At 32.5% G+C, this 15,857-nt stretch overlaps 2 protein-coding genes across 3 annotated transcripts; both read right to left on the reverse strand.

The window, feature by feature from the left end:
* Nucleotides 1-1,424: 1,424 nt before the first annotated feature.
* On the reverse strand, nucleotides 1,425-6,925 carry LOC100252286 (probable prolyl 4-hydroxylase 10). Of its 2 annotated transcripts, XM_019218277.2 has the most exons (9): nucleotides 6,603-6,925; nucleotides 6,277-6,512; nucleotides 6,094-6,178; nucleotides 4,861-4,958; nucleotides 4,657-4,754; nucleotides 4,375-4,504; nucleotides 3,148-3,335; nucleotides 2,826-2,913; nucleotides 1,425-1,727 (listed from the first exon to the last, which is right to left on the reverse strand). In XM_019218277.2, the coding sequence occupies exons 2-8, from the start codon at nucleotides 6,468-6,470 to the stop codon at nucleotides 2,840-2,842; spliced, it is 867 nt and encodes a 288-aa protein (XP_019073822.2). In that variant the 5' UTR covers nucleotides 6,471-6,512; nucleotides 6,603-6,925; the 3' UTR covers nucleotides 1,425-1,727; nucleotides 2,826-2,839. The 2 variants fall into 2 exon arrangements, with proteins under 2 accessions (XP_019073822.2, XP_002263060.2); XM_002263024.5 differs by having other exon boundaries at nucleotides 6,277-6,754.
* Nucleotides 6,926-10,930: 4,005 nt separating this feature from the next.
* On the reverse strand, nucleotides 10,931-12,635 carry LOC100247168 (uncharacterized). Its single transcript, XM_002263096.4, has 3 exons — nucleotides 12,160-12,635; nucleotides 11,419-11,525; nucleotides 10,931-11,323 (listed from the first exon to the last, which is right to left on the reverse strand). Exons 1-3 carry the CDS (start codon nucleotides 12,514-12,516, stop codon nucleotides 11,179-11,181), a joined length of 609 nt encoding a protein of 202 aa, XP_002263132.4. The 5' UTR covers nucleotides 12,517-12,635; the 3' UTR covers nucleotides 10,931-11,178.
* Between the last annotated feature and the right edge of the window lie 3,222 nt (nucleotides 12,636-15,857).

Below are 15,857 nucleotides of genomic sequence, written 5' to 3' on the forward strand. Positions count from 1 at the left end.
CGCAATTATGGCCTCAAGCACTGTCAGAGCGATGTCATGACTTGCATGCACATTAAAACCAATGAGCCACAATCATCACCTCAATAATCATCACAGACAGTAATTATATTTGTTCATAAATAAATCAGCACCGCGACCTGAAGAGTTGCCGGACTGGAACCAAATGAAAGTAGTGCTTATGTCATTCACTCCTGGACCATGCTCTGTTTAGGAGGAACAAATGAGATAATATCTCATATTTGGTTAAAGGGATAAAAGAAATGGACGTATCCCTATATATATATATATATATATATATATATATATATATATATATATCTGAGGATATAATAATCCAAAGTTAAAGAAATGAGATATAGATACCCCGTGAATAATAAATTTGCACTTATCAATTTTCTTTTGTAATACAAATAATTTTGATTGGATAAAAAGGTTAAATTTGCAGTTAAAAAAAAAAACTAATAGATATTATTTAATACAAATAATTTCCCATATTTAATAATACAATATAATATTTTTATTTATAAATTTTAAATATTTTAATCAAAATTATGTTTTTCATTCCTATTGGTATCGGGGTATAATACATCAAGATATCACTTCATTGAATACATGTCCTATGATATCATAATCCAATATTCTAAGATAAATATGTCTAATTAATGGGATGTAATTAATATAGTCTAAATGTGATTGTGGACATCAAATTTTTTTAATAAATTAATTTTTCATTAAATTGGTCTTTCAAAATTGTGGCTTCTTAATATAACAAAATTTGGGTTTGATAACATGTTATACACACATTTGATACGTGACATATATTCAAAAGATGATAGCGGTTAAATTTGTAAGATTACAAAATTTAACTACACAAATAAAATCAAAATTTTCAATTGAAGTGAAAAGAGAATTAAAAAAACATATATTATCTTGTTGAAAAGAAAATAAATCTTAGATTGAAGTCAAAAGAGAATTTTTTTTAAAAAAAAAAATTCTCTTGTTGGAGATTTCCCATCATTAGGAAACAAGTTGCTAAAGATTAAAGAACAAAATTCTTTGAATTAAGCAAATCAAATTTCACAAATTTCAAATTTAATTCCCTAATTTCACCTATAAATAATAGTAATTTTTCTAAAGAATCAATAAAAACAACACACAATAAAAAAGACTTCATTCGGGAAAAAGTTACTTATGACCCTCAATTGATTTTCGAAATCAAGAAAACATTTTCATCGTCTACTTTTAGATTGTTATTAAAGTGAAAAAATAAGAAAATATTCTTTTGTAAAAGAATATTACTATAAAGATTGTATCCTACAATAACTAATTTTAATAAAAATTTTGTTTCAAATATTGTTCTATAGTTTTGCTTATTTTGCGGGATTTCACAAAATTTGCACATACAGTAACACGACACGTAAAAATGAAATAAACGTGTAATATATTCACTAACTGTAATATTCACGACTTAACATTTAGGTTCTGATGCATGATGAAGTAAATTGAACTCATAAATATTCCATTTTTTATTCTATTAGTGACAGTAAAACAAGACAGCCACCCTACAAAAATGCCGGTCAGTAGGAGGAACCTAATACAGCCAAAGTATAAAAGCATGGAAGCCTCGGGTCTTGCGCAAGGTCATATGAAAAACTTTGAAGCCCAACAGCAGAGGAGCCACTGCTGAGATTCTAACAGCAGTACAGCAATGACAAAGTGGGAAAAACCTGTGATAACCCATCATAGTATCATGGATACAGAAGGAAATAAAATATAACATTTGTATGTCTAAATAATTTAATCTGACAATAAGGAACAGGAAAAGGGATAGTGTGATTGAAGAGTGGGGTGAGGATAATCAATTGATAGCTGCACTATCAAATAATGGAACTGATACAGTAAGTAGCTCAGTTTGGGTTCTTGGATTTTTCATTTTTCCTTTTTCTCTTTTGAACATGTTTATTTGTTTGAATATTAATCATCAGAGGATGCTACATGATACCATAAAATTCCCATGAATTCCATGTATGACTCCATGATCTCGTAAAATTCCCATGATATTCCACATATGACTACAAAATTTGTCGGCGCATTATTTCTATCTATCATCCCTTCATCCATTTCAAGATGAATGAAAAAATTGGTTCAATGCACCAAATTGTGTGTGCACCTAGAAATATGTGTATGCAACTGAAAAATAACAAGCACCTCTCTGAACAATATCAACAAAACTAAAAAGAACTACAGAATCATCAGGCTCAAGGTGTGTTATGAAGAACCTATAGAAGCCCATGTGAGTATTTTGTCCTTAAGTGGTTTAGTGGCAATATAGAAGTACTAATATTCCTGATATTGAAATCAAACAAAGTTTATAATTCCCTTGGTCATGCATATTCCTTAAGAAATAAGTCTTAAACAGTGCGTGATGGAATTCACTAAGTAGAACAAAAGCAATCAAACAGTATTTCTGTCATCAAACCAAACCCTCATCCTGAAGTATCTTCGATCATATATGTGATAGGACAGTGATAATGACAAAAAGAGTATTTTCTCAAGAACTTTGTAAAATTGTTCTCATAGGGGCACAACCTAACTATTTGCCAACTTCATTTTATGTCACTAGATCCTGGCATACTTGCAACTCTATGTAGCCTTACAACCTAGAATTAATCTTCTCAAGAACTTTGTAAAATTGTCCCATGTAAGTAAACAAAATGTCCCTGTGGAGAATGTATATAGATACCAGCTAATAGGTGATGAAACAACTATAACTGATAGCATTAACACATGCAATGTTTATAATCTCCCAAGGTATAGGATAGTACCTTTCACAACTAGTTTAAATCTTGTACTCATTGACGCGAATCCATTTAGTTGATGACCACTTGTTTCCTTTAATCACAGGGCAACCACCTGGAAGAAGACGAAAGAAGAAGTGAACTATTAAAATTTTTGAATGAAAAACTCGTGGACAAGAACAATAAACTTATGAAGATGATTTTGCCAGGATTCAGGAAAATATAGAGGTAATTAAGAACACAGGAATGGGGTTGGGGTGGGTGATGTATTCTAATGAATGTGTAAATGCATGATTATTACTGATGCATGAACTACTGCCTTTTACAGTGAAAATATCTATTAACTAACCATGCAAACTTGAGGGATCAAGAGAAGCATCAGGCTTCATGCTCCAGAAAAGCAATGCATCACCCATCTTTGGTTTAACAGAAAGTCCCTCTTTTCCACATTCAGATAACTCATTCCACCAAGGCACTGAACTGAAGTTCCCTTTGGCAGCAGGGAATACTGTTTCACCCCCTTCTTCAACATCAGAGCTGTACAAATAGTGAATGAGGAAGAAAAAAAAAAATTAAAAACAACCAAAAGGATTAAAAAAAAAAAAAAAAAAAAATTGAAAGAAAGAAAAAGAAAAAAAGAAAGAAATATGAATGTGGGACTAACTCAAAAAAAGTGGTGTATCATTTTTCTATTTTTTTGTATCATGTATTGTATCATATTGTGTATCATAAATTTTTTATAAAATGAAAAATTAAATAGAAAAAATACACATACATGTACATATATATTGTAAACATGAAATATGGAATAACATATAACCAATTTTATGAAAGATAGTAAGATTTAAAGATTTTAAACCATATCATATCTTTTGATAAAATTGAATACTAGAGTTTTAAAAAGTTCAATTAACAAAATATGAGTTTAACATATAGGTTCATCTTAAAATTCACAAAAATAAACTTCTAAAATTTTTAAATATAATTTGTAGTTTTAAATTTTACTAAGCATGACTTATATGTGTTGTTGATATATATGTTTTTATATGTTATCTCCAAAGTTTCAACTTTTCAAATTCCCAAAACAAATATATTAAGTAAAAGTTTTTATTCATTAATTACCATCATTTTCAGTGTCAAAATTCAAATGAATCAAATATAAATTCTCCAATATTCATCATAAGAATAAATTAACTTCTAACATCATCTTTGATAGCAAGAATGTAACCTATCATATGGAATTATTTTACCTCTTTTTGCCATTTATTATCAATTTCCAACCTTGCTATACATTTTAAACAATTAATATAATGATTCTTCTAAGAAAAAAATTTGTGATTTTAATTTTTATTAAATATTATGAAAAATAGTTAAAGATGTATGTATCATTGCATCATTATATCTTGTATCATATCGTGTATTGTAAGATATACTTAAGATATGATATAGATTGCCATATGTACTGATTTTCATAAAAATATATTGTATCATTGTATCATATCATATATATAAGTTTTTAACAACTAAGATAAGAATCAAAAGCATTTAGGATATGGAAATTGATGATTTCACTTACAGGTACATAAGAACTGTAGCCATACGCTGTCCTCCATTCTTCGTGTTATAATCGTCAAGGAAGTAGTCATAGTGAGGCTCATATTTTTGTCCAACTTCATAGTGGAGAATTTGAAGTCCTTCACCATGCTCTGTAAATTGAAAGTAGGTTTAAATAACAGCTAATGCACTAAATTGCAATGCAAATACCTAAGGAAAATAAATATCCTAGAAATAAGCATGACCTGAAAATGAACCTCCAAATCTAAAGACCCACAAGAAAGAAATTTCTCAAACTGCATACCTACGGGCAGGAAGGTGAAATCAGAAAGCCTTTTCTCAATGCCTCTAATAATTTTGTCCTGACCTCTAGTCAAAAATGTTCCAGAGCTTGTGCGGACCCTGCATGTGAAATGCATATCAAACATAATCATGTAAGGAGAGGGATTGAGAGGAAAGGCAAAGAGATTTCAGATTTAACTCTTCTTAAGACGAAGGAAATGCACACCTGCTATCTTTACTCTTGCCTGTTGAGCTATCAACTACAGTTGACTTTTGCATATGAGGCTTAGCAAGTTTGATTAGGTACTCGCATTCATCCTTGGACTGCCAAAAAAGGTAACCAAATTCAGGATCTGGTGACTTTCAATGAAATCGAATGAGACTTTAATCCAATAAAGTATATGTTTAACAGGATATGTAAATCACTTATATCCAACCCTTTTCCAAGTCAGTCTTATACAATCAACACTAGCAGTAAGAAGATCTCTCTATTTCGCAAACAAATAGATTTTTAATTATCAAAAAAAAAAGAAAAAAGGAAGAAGGGTAACCAGAAGAATTGAGTAGTGTTTCAGTAAGTCACTGAAAGAACAACACACAACAACGCTTCAAATATATTCTCAAATCATGGATGGAAAATCCCAGAATAATATCATAAACCTTAAACTCCAATTTTGACAGCACTACTGTAATAAATTGTAATCAATAAACCTGTTGCTCCTGGCATCATTCCTTATATACATTCATGATTTTTACCTTAACAAAAAACCAAGATTTCACTAGTCAAGGTGAAAACCAGAATTTACTACTATTTCAATAAGATATTGTAAGAAGCAAAGCAAAAAGGAGACTCAAATAATTCACAAATCATGGGTGAAAAGTTCCAGAAGTAATATCAGCTAAGCACAAGAACGTAGTAGTGTTTCAGTGGGACATCATATGAACAAAGCATAAAAGAGATTCAAATATATTGATAAATCGTGATGGAGAACTCCCAAAGTAATATTAGAATTTTTGGGCCCAAGGACGTTCCTTGGATCCAGAGTTGTTCACAAGGTCACACCACTAATGTTCTAATTTGTATACAACTCACTGTTACTCCCGTCATTACTCCCATCTAATGTGCAATGCTCTCTCTTTTTATCAGAATTTCCAGCATGTCTTTTGATTCTCTCTCTCCGATGGCATATTTGATGAGAATTTCCAGGTGACAAGGTGTACTGAAAAGAATTCCCAGCATGGGTATTTCACATTTTAAGGACGCTTTCACATAAATTGGATATAAATCAAGAAGTTAAAACACTAGGTAATCAGAAAGTCCTAGGCAATTGAACTTCACACATTCCGTTCTTAGTAGCTTGCATGAAAAAAAAAACGTCACGAGAGAAAAAACAAGAAAAAAAATGCAGAATGCTCGAATCAAATCCATAAGACCGAAAAAAGACACTCCCAAACTCACCAAGAAATTATGATAAACAAAAGCTCTGGGTTCCCATGAGATCACTTCACTCCATGGCTCCCCTTTCCCATCATTTCCATCACTTCTGCAACCGAAAACCTCAAATCAATCAGAAACATGACCAGATCACCACGAAATTCAATCACAAAATTGAAGCAAGATCCGATTCCATTCAACACTCACCTCTCCACTGTCCTGTGAACAATGGTACTGAGATCATTGGCTCGTGGAGAATCGCCGGAGTGGCTCGGAATCGAGAGGAGTCCGAGAGCAAGAAGAACGAGAACGACGAAGGAGAACATGAGAAGCATGGAAAGAACAACCGTGGAAGACGACGATTTCCGAGGTGGAAAACGCGGGTACCTGGGTTTCGCCATTGTCAAAAGAGGGACGAGGGATTGAAAACCCTAGAGCTGGATCTGAAAACACAATTTTTAATGGTGAAGAAGAGAAGAAGAGAAGAAGATCAGAAGCGATGGGAAATAGAAATAAGCAGAACGCGCTTTTACTGTTTTCCTTCTCAGACTCTCTCTCTCTCTCCCTCCCTCCTGGTGGCTTCTTTATTTGACAGAAACAATTTTAAATGCTTCTTTGTCTTCCTCACTGATGCCACGACTATCTTCAATTTATTTCCACATATTTGCATTTTCATCCTTCTACTTGCTTGTATTTCGAAAACCATCCCTAGATTCTATCCACTTAAGCGCAGGCACTGACGTGTTCAGTCGGTAAAAAAGCTGGAGCTTGGCATAGGCGGTACTGAGTCATGAGCCGATTCAAAAGAGATGACTTATTCTACGGAGAACTTGACCAAGTGAAGAAGAATGAAGTGTGAATGCCTCCACTGAAACTTCCTCTTTATCAATATAATATTAGGTTGGTGCGTAACGGAGAAGAAGTTCTAGAAAATGAAAATACAGGCACAGAAACAATATTTGACAGAAAATTAAAATTGAAATTTGCATGATCCAAATCTAAATGGAGGAATGAAGCCGTAGAAGTCAAATATCAACAACCAAGCTTGTTAGGATTAGTCGAGGCTTGTGGTCATTATCCTTGAAAGTGTTGAGAGTTGATTTTGATTTCCTTTTATTAGCTCTATTTAAACTCTAATGATGTAACAAACACTAGATCTTTTTTTTTTCTCTCTCTCTCTTTAAAGCTTTTTTGAATTTTTATATGGTATAATTTTATTGAAGAGAGTTTAATCTCATACGATGCTTTCATGTAAAAAAAAATTTCTTTTTTCATTGTGTCTAATTGTGGGACCTCACAACAGGTCTCGATATTATGTTTCATTCATTGATGACTATACTTATTATTGGATTTATTATGTTTCATTCATTGATGGCTATACTTATTATTGGGTTTATATTATGAAATATCGTTTTGATTTCTTGAGTATTTATAATATCTTTCAAACCCATGTCAAAACTCAACATTTTGTTGTTGTCAAGTGTTTTAAGTGTGATTTGGGTGGAGAGTATACTTTCAATGCATTTTGTGAATTGCTTTTTTCACATGGAACTATGCACCACATATTTTGTATTGACACTTTAGAGCAAAATGGTGTCATTAGAAGGAAATATAGACACATTAGTAAAATAGTTCATTTTCTTTTATTGTCTGCATGTGTTCCAATTGAAGTATGGGGGAAAGTAATTTTTACTACAATTCACTTAATTAATAAAATCCCTTCATCTTTATACCTTTGATTTGTCATCGTTTGAAAAGTTGTATGCCTATGTTCTTGATTACTATTCCATAAAGGTTTTTTGGTTGTATTTGTTTTGTTCTTCGTTCTCATGTAAAGCATAGTAAATTTTGTTCCCGTTTTGTGAGAGTTCTAGAAAACTTGTATAAAATTTTGTCGAAAGTGACCCCACTTCCACTCTCATATGGATAAATCTATCAAGTGTGTCCTAAAACTAAACACACTACCCATGAGAGATATGATATTTCATTAAGAGTATATACTCACCCTCAACCATTGTAAAATACATATCATCCACATCATAAGGATAAAATTCTCATATATAAATAACTAATGGTGCAGGAAAGAATTAAAAAGTGACTTTTTATACCCATATAAACCTACTTCCTAGTATCTCCATTCATGTGGGTTGGATTGTCATCACTCATAACTTTATATTAGGTATAAGAGTTTCATCCTTCTTAATGTTTCTTCTGAAAACTTTCTATTGAGTGGTTTTGCCAACCGATCAACCAAATTCAACTCTAACTTCATAAAATCTAGAGATATGATATTTGTTTCAAGAAACTTTCAAATAATATTGTGTCTTAGGTGTATACACTTGTTCTTTTCTTTATATATCTTACTTTTAGGTTTGGTTATTATAACTTAACTATCACAACACACAAATACGAACAATGTTAGTCTTGTCCATAAAAAGATATATGATAAGAGGTTTCTAAACTACTCACCTTCAAAACTTGTCTTCTTTAAGACAATAAACTCACCGTTCATAGTAAACCAAGTAATGTTAGTTTATTTAGTAGACTTTCAAGAAGCTGCATCTTCTCAAGGATAAAGACATATCCAATAGTGGATTTCCTCTCATCTAAATCTAAGATTCAATTAGCCCTCGTTATACACTTTCAATACGTAAGGAAATTCACTATAACAGATATTACAATCATTAGTGCCTCCCAAGTACTTAACTATTTTGTAAATAATATTCAAGTGATCCTAGTTAGGACTCTGGTTGTACCAATTTAGTCTACCCACAACATGAGCAATGTCAAGTCTAGCATTATACATTAGGCTATCATGATCTAAATGTATTCTAGTTGGCTACACCATGTTCTTTATTTTTCTCTAACTAAAAGAGAGAATTATGAAAGTTAATATTGGTTTACAATCATGCTGCTTAAACTTAAAATTTTCTCAACATAGTATTTTTGTGAGACTTTAAGCCTATTAAGCATTCTAATTATTTTGATTCATAAAATCATTCAGACTTCTCTTATGTCTTTTATATTGTAGTTATACTTCAAAAATCTCTTAGTCTCACAAACAACTTTTAGGCTAGTCCCAAAAATTAGCATGTCATTTACATATAAGTATATGATGACAGGCTTAGTAGATGGGCTTAGTAGTCCTAGAGTCTATCATTGAATCCTTCACACTAATGACCATTTTCATCTTAAAGGAAACCACTATATATCACATCAATCTTAGTTAAATTCAATTTGGGTTTTGGTTCCTCATTCCTCTTCCTCCTCTGTAAGCATTGTGTTCATAATGCTCAAGTTTTCCATATATAAATTCGTTTCCCCTTTTCTTAAATTTAGGGTTTTGGGACTTGTTCATAAAATTGAGGTTGAATTTCTTATTTTTGGGTGCATGTTGCTCTTATTGTTCTTATTATTCTTATTACTCTTGCACTTGCCTTCTATTATGCTAGCTTTGGAAGTGAATTCCTTGGCTTTTCTAACCTTGTTTCAATTCTTGTTTTGTCCTTCATTCTTGTATGGATTATTGTGTCTTCTAGGGACATTGTTTCCCTCTTATGCCTCATACTATTTTTATAATATCTCTTAGACTCAAGCAAGGTCTCGATAGGATACCCAACAACAAAAGGTTTAAGTAGCTTAATGTATTCATTTTGTAGGTCATTAATTAAGGCATGACATGTATGGATTTGAGATAATATATCTTTATCCTTGGTTATATAAAAAAAAATTATAAAATATTTTCAAATTCTGACATCCTCTAGAGCATATTTTTTAAAATATTTTTCATATATTTTGTATTTTCTATAAAATGATAAACATCAAACAACTTATTTGACGGGATATTCAAAATTATATTATGAACTCGTTTATTCTTCTTTTCTAGTCAACATAATGTTAAAAGATTTCATTGGGTTTTGGTTGAGTCAAAATATGTCCTTGGACGGGGTTGTGTTTGACTACTTTTAAGAAAGTCACCATCATTTCATATCAACTCTGAGATTGTTGAAAATTAGTTATTAAAAAACATTATTTAAACTAAATCAATCTTAATGAATACATGCATTCAATCACAAGAATAAAAATGCAAGAAACCAAAATTAAAATAACTATAAAATCAAATATAATTAGGGAAACTTATTAATATTGATTAAAATTTGTAATAACTGCCCTTAAAATAAATATCACTCTTGATCGATATGGTAGGATTAAGAATGATGAATTACCTCTTAATTGAAATTGAGGAAAAGAAATAAAAGACTATGAGCTTCTTTGGGATCCATTTTTAAAAATAAAAAAAAAAAAATTTGAGAACTTATTATGAAAATATGATATTCCTCGATATTATATTTTAATTGTTTTCACTTATTTTTTAAGTTTTTTTTTAAATAATTGTACAAATATGAAAAATTGATTGAAAATAAAGTATTACAAATACAAGTTATTTTTAAGAAAATATTTGGAAACACATAAAATGAGTTGAGAATATTCTACGTTCTCAAATTGATTTTTGTTTCAAAAAACAGTAACAATTTTCAAAAACATTTCTCTAATATTTTCCATAACAATAGTTAGTTTAGGAACTCGAAATGTTCTCAATCTATTGTTTATATTTCTAAGTATTTTGTTAAAATAACTTTTATCTATAATACTTTATTTTCAATCATTCTTCAACTACTATTTTTTAAAACAACCTCCAAAAAACCAAGAAAAAATAATTAAAATATGTTATAAAAATATACCTTATTTTTTGAATTAAAAAAAATAGTTTTTTCATTTTTAAGAATAATAAAACTATTTATAAACTCTTACTTATGCAGGCATAGGCTATCCAATCAAAGGGAAGATATGCCTAAGAGACTATATCAAATCATGGCTACAATTTATTTATTTATTTAATCTAACAAATGTTGATATTTGCCTCAAATTGAAGTTAAGGGTAGAGGCAAGCAACTCAGACACACATTTCCCTATCCTGGGAATGGACCCTTAACTAAAGGAATACTTACAAATAACACTAGCAAGCTCTTTTCTCATCCAAGAAAACAACCTCAATACAACATACAAATCATGGGCAGCAACTAAATCCATTGAAGCAGGTTGAATGAACTAAAATACGCCCAGATAGGTAGGCTGCGGGGGAGTGAGCTTATAAGAACAAACATTGGGAATGTAGCTGGACCTTCTTCTTTTGGGTGTGTCCATGGAACCAATGGCTGGTTGGTTTAAATAGGCATACTTGCTCTTTGTCCACCTGCATTTTTTTCACGGAAATAACTGATCAGTCAGTTTACAACTTCAAAAAAGGACAATTTCCCAAGTCCATATGCATGGAAGAATTCAACTGACCAGTCCTTTATTCCAACGCGTAATGCTTTGTCGTTCTCGGCCTGTTTGCTGTTGTCTTCGTTGTCAGCATCCTCTAGCGACTCCTCATACTGCTGGTACTCATCTTCCTGCACATTTGTGAAGGGGGTTCACATATCAATTAGACTCTGTTCTGATATCATGTAAATGATTACCTTTAACATCCATTTCGAGTGATTTAGAACCGTTTGATAGTAATTCTAGAAAACACTTTTAGCCTAAAAACTATTTTTTTTAAAACAATTAAATGTTTGGTAAATTTTATGATAGGCTGTTTTAAAATTTTTAAAAATACTTATTGTAGTATTGAAAAATCATTTATAGTGTTGAAAAACACTTTTAACTAATAATACTTTAACTAGGATCACTCCAAATAGAGCCGTAGGGGTGACATTGATTTTTAGAAGGATGGTGCCATAGAATTTTCTCTTGAAATGATACCAAATTAGAACAATAAAGAAGTGAAAATCAGAAAAACAGAGTAAGAGGTTGTTTCATTCCTTAAAATTTTGACTTGAACCACTGATCATGGTCTTAATTCAGATTTAAGATAATAAAAAATGCCTAAAGAAGGTTTTATTGAGTTCTTTTGCTTTCCTCTGTTTTCATAACTGGTTTGGAGTTGCGGTCATCCAACACAAAAACTAATCAGGGTTAAGAGTTCTTAAAATGTTCAGAGTGAATAAAAATGTGTATTTCATATATCATATCTTAAGGTCTTACCGTGAGCTTCTGGGCCCTGATACGAGCTGCGGCCTTGAGGGCAGCAAGCAGGTGATCTTCTTCCTCCATCCGCTTCTGCCTCCAGAATTTGGCAATCTCTTGATTTGTCACACTCTCTGTAATCATTGGTTTTGTCGCAACCCAGAATCTTGGCAATGGTGGCGGCAGAGGTGGCGGTGGAGGACTGACCTGCTTCATCTTTGCAGGCCCGAGCTCAGCTTTCAGCTCCATTTGCTTCTCCTTTCCCTCAAATTCGAACACTTGGTCACTTGTTGGGTTTGCTACAAGTAGAAGTCTCAGATCACAAAATGATGAGAGAAAAACAGAGAAATTAAAGCCGTGGAGAGGCAGATCCATCACCAACAACTTCTCTCGGAGCTACTAATCCAACCTAACTGTCAAGGAGGACTGAGGGTTTGGTCATGGATGCATAACCGATCAGATGGATTCTCTACTTTAATCAATCTAATTAAGGTAAATTAAGAAAAATATCAATATGCTGAGGACTTTGCATATAAGGGCGCAAAACACCAGGAAAAATTGACTGGTAGGTGGAAGCCTAACATTCCAAGTCAAGACTCAAGAGTGAGAGGTAGCTCGTGGATGTAGCTACCATCCTTCTTGAGAAACCCCTAGAAGATTAAAGCAGAAAAGATGAGATTGAAGCGGAAAAGTTCCCAAGTAATGGACCGTTGCACACCATCTTCCTACCAAACATTTTTTGTCTCGCATGTGAATGAGATGCCCTGACCATTGCTCACCAATCTACCACCTAAAGAGCACCCAAGAACACCCAATTATAGATTATGACATTGAATGGGACCAGATCCAAAGACGTCCAACTGATTTCATTTTCTACCAAACAGAGATTGTATGAGGAAAACCGACTACACCAGGAAGGCATGATATCCAGAGCACATAACCATAACAAGTGCAGTAACTTCATAACCATTTGATTGGTCAGTGAGAACCAAACAAATATTGCAGCCCTTCCTAGCCCCAAAATACCAAAACCAACCCACACAAAGCTGCAAAGTTCTAGGTTCCTCCACTCCAGCCTAAACACATCCGATGATCCTTTGTCAGGAAGGAGAGTACCCTAAATTAGAAATGATCAACCGGCATTCTACCCTAACAGCACTAGCACATTTCTATGTAAATTTTAGCATGCAAAAGAGAAATGAATTTCAGAATGTCTGGAGTTCTCTTTCTCCTCTGTCAACTACTGCAACAAATTAATTTATTATAAGTTAATGAGTTCGCTGTTCAGCAGTACAAGTATAGTTTTAAAGGCGACAAGGTGCAAAAGTATCCAATGACTTAGATGCAAGATACCACACAAGGCAGCAAAGCTAAGTAAAATGCTACCTGTGACATATACTAATTTAATAAAATATGATCTAAAATCCAAAGTCCACTCTACAAGAAGTTTAAAATAACAAAAGCATTTAATAAAAATAATAAAATTATATAAATTTCAATATATAATTAAAAAATTTAAGAATAAAAATATTTTAAAAAAGAAAGTAAATAGACTAGGAGGGTGTTAGTTTGTTTTTATCTTTTTACTGAAAGTAATTTGCTTTTAGACTCTAAGTTGTTTGTCTTTTTTTCCTTTTCCATAACTTATTATTTAATTTTTAAAATTTGTTACTAAATAAAAAAATCAAAATATTTGATTTTTTCTAAATGAAAAAAGGAATGTGTTTGTTTTTCTTTACTTTTTAATACTTAATAGAAATAAAATAATTAAAAAACAAACAATCTAATACTTATAATTTTAAATTTTATTTAGAATTAAGTAAAAGAAAACAAACACCACCTAATTGTGCCAACAAAGCACTATAACTAGGGAATTGGTAGACCTTGAGCCCACACGCTCAAAAAATGCCTTTCACAACCATGGTTACAACTCCCCACAAACAAAAATTGAATCAATAACAAGAACATGTATTTCCCACTTCCAATGGATCAGTGACATTGTCATAAAAAGGTCAAGCTTTCCATTTTTTGTTATCCCTTTTGGAAGTATATTCACATTGATATATACCGGACATAAAACTGTATCTGAAGGGTCTAGTTATCTTGGTTTGCAGGCTATATTACCTAGGTGTCTCTGATGGAATATACTTGGAACCAAGAACTTTCAAACCAAGTTGAAGCCTTTTACCTCTGGAAAGGATTTCTTGAACTGCAAGAGAGATCCATCCTTCTCTCATGGACCCCTTATCAGCCTACTTACAACTTTAGCCCCACCACAGAAACCCTCTAAGAAAACAAACCCCAAGATGGAAAGAAGCACCTCAGTATCCAACAAATGAAATGAATCACCCAAAATGCAAGTGCAAAGCCATTTGACTAGTTAGTGAGAACCAAACTAATATACTTTTTTTTTCCCTATCAGAAAGAACCAAACTAATATTGCAGAGATGATGCAGCCCTTCATAGTTTCAAAATACCAAAACCAACCCACAGAAAGCTACAAAGCTCTGTAGACTCCTCCAATCCAGCCTAAACTCCTTAGCATCCCATGGTCCTTTGTCAGGCAGGAGAGTACAAGAAATCAACAACTTTTCATAGGTAGGTAGATTTTCCCTGAATTAGAGATTGTCAACTGTGGCATTCTACCCCATCAGCACAAGCACATATCTATGTAAACTTTCATGGAAATTTAAGCATGCAAAAGATAAATGAATTTCAGAACATAGAGAGCTCTGTTTCTCCTCTGTCAATGACTGCAAAAATTAATTTAATAAAAAGTTAATGAGTTTGCTGTACAGTATTTGTTTTCCTTTTTCACCAGAGCAATAATGTCCAAATAGCTCCCAGCAATGGTCACTGCAGGGAAATAAATTACCCGAGGGAAAAGAAAAAGATTACAGAGATTCCAAGATAATGAATCAACACTCATTTTAAAGTTTAGCATGTTGTTCAACGATACAAACACAGTTTTAAAAGGCACAAGGCGCATTTAAGGTACAAAAGTCTCCTATAGCTTTGCTGTGAGACGGAACACAAGGTAGCTGAACAAAGTCAAATGCTACTTGTGATGTATATCATTTTTATAAAATATGATCTAAGTTCAATCCAATCAACAAAAAAATTAAGATTCCAAACACTTAAAAGAAGCATTTAACAAAAAATTAATGAAATTATATAAATTTCATTATACCATCGGAAATTATATAAATTTCAATTTAACAAAAATGTAAAGCAGACTCGTGTGCCTTTTTGGCATGCGATGCGCTATAACTAGGGAGTTTTTGTGCCTTGAGCCAAGGGGCACTTTTAAGCACGCCTTCCACAACTATGGATACAAGTCCCCTCAAACTAAAATTTATTCAATTACAAATTTAGAAAAACGAAGTGTTTCTCACTTCCAATGGATTTGTGATATTGCCCTTCTAAAAAGGTCGAGCTTTCCATTTTTCTATCCCTTTTGGGAGTATATTCACATTGATATATACTGGACATGAAACTGCATCTGAAGGTTCTAGTAATCTTGGTTTGCAGGCTATTACAGAGGTGTCTCTGCTGGAATATTCTTGGAAACAAGAACATTCACGCCAATTTGAAGCCTCCTCCCTCTTGAAAGGATTTCTTGAACAGAAAAAGTGATCCATCCTTCTCTCATCCCCCGCTTATCAGCCTACTTACAACTTTAGCCCCACAGAAACCCTAAGACAACAAACCCCAAG

This window comes from Vitis vinifera, chromosome 4 (assembly GCF_030704535.1).
Source record: "Vitis vinifera cultivar Pinot Noir 40024 chromosome 4, ASM3070453v1".
Classification (NCBI taxonomy): Eukaryota; Viridiplantae; Streptophyta; class Magnoliopsida; order Vitales; family Vitaceae; genus Vitis; species Vitis vinifera.

What these genes read in the sequence shown, in the direction of transcription:
- LOC100247168 (XM_002263096.4), bottom strand. Translation starts at nt 12,516, where the DNA reads ATGGATCTGCCTCTCCACGGCTTTAATTTCTCTGTTTTTCTCTCATCA. An exon ending in TCAGGGCCCAGAAGCTCACG is followed by an intron (nt 11,526 to 12,159) that starts GTAAGACCTTAA and finishes ACAAATGTGCAG; the next exon opens with GAAGATGAGTACCAGCAGTA. An exon ending in CGCGTTGGAATAAAGGACTG is followed by an intron (nt 11,324 to 11,418) that starts GTCAGTTGAATT and finishes AAAAAAATGCAG; the next exon opens with GTGGACAAAGAGCAAGTATG.
- LOC100252286 (XM_019218277.2), bottom strand. Translation starts at nt 6,470, where the DNA reads ATGGCGAAACCCAGGTACCCGCGTTTTCCACCTCGGAAATCGTCGTCT. An exon ending in TTTCACCTTCCTGCCCGTAG is followed by an intron (nt 4,505 to 4,656) that starts GTATGCAGTTTG and finishes TTCAATTTACAG; the next exon opens with AGCATGGTGAAGGACTTCAA. An exon ending in TGATCCCTCAAGTTTGCATG is followed by an intron (nt 2,914 to 3,147) that starts GTTAGTTAATAG and finishes GTCTTCTTCCAG; the next exon opens with GTGGTTGCCCTGTGATTAAA.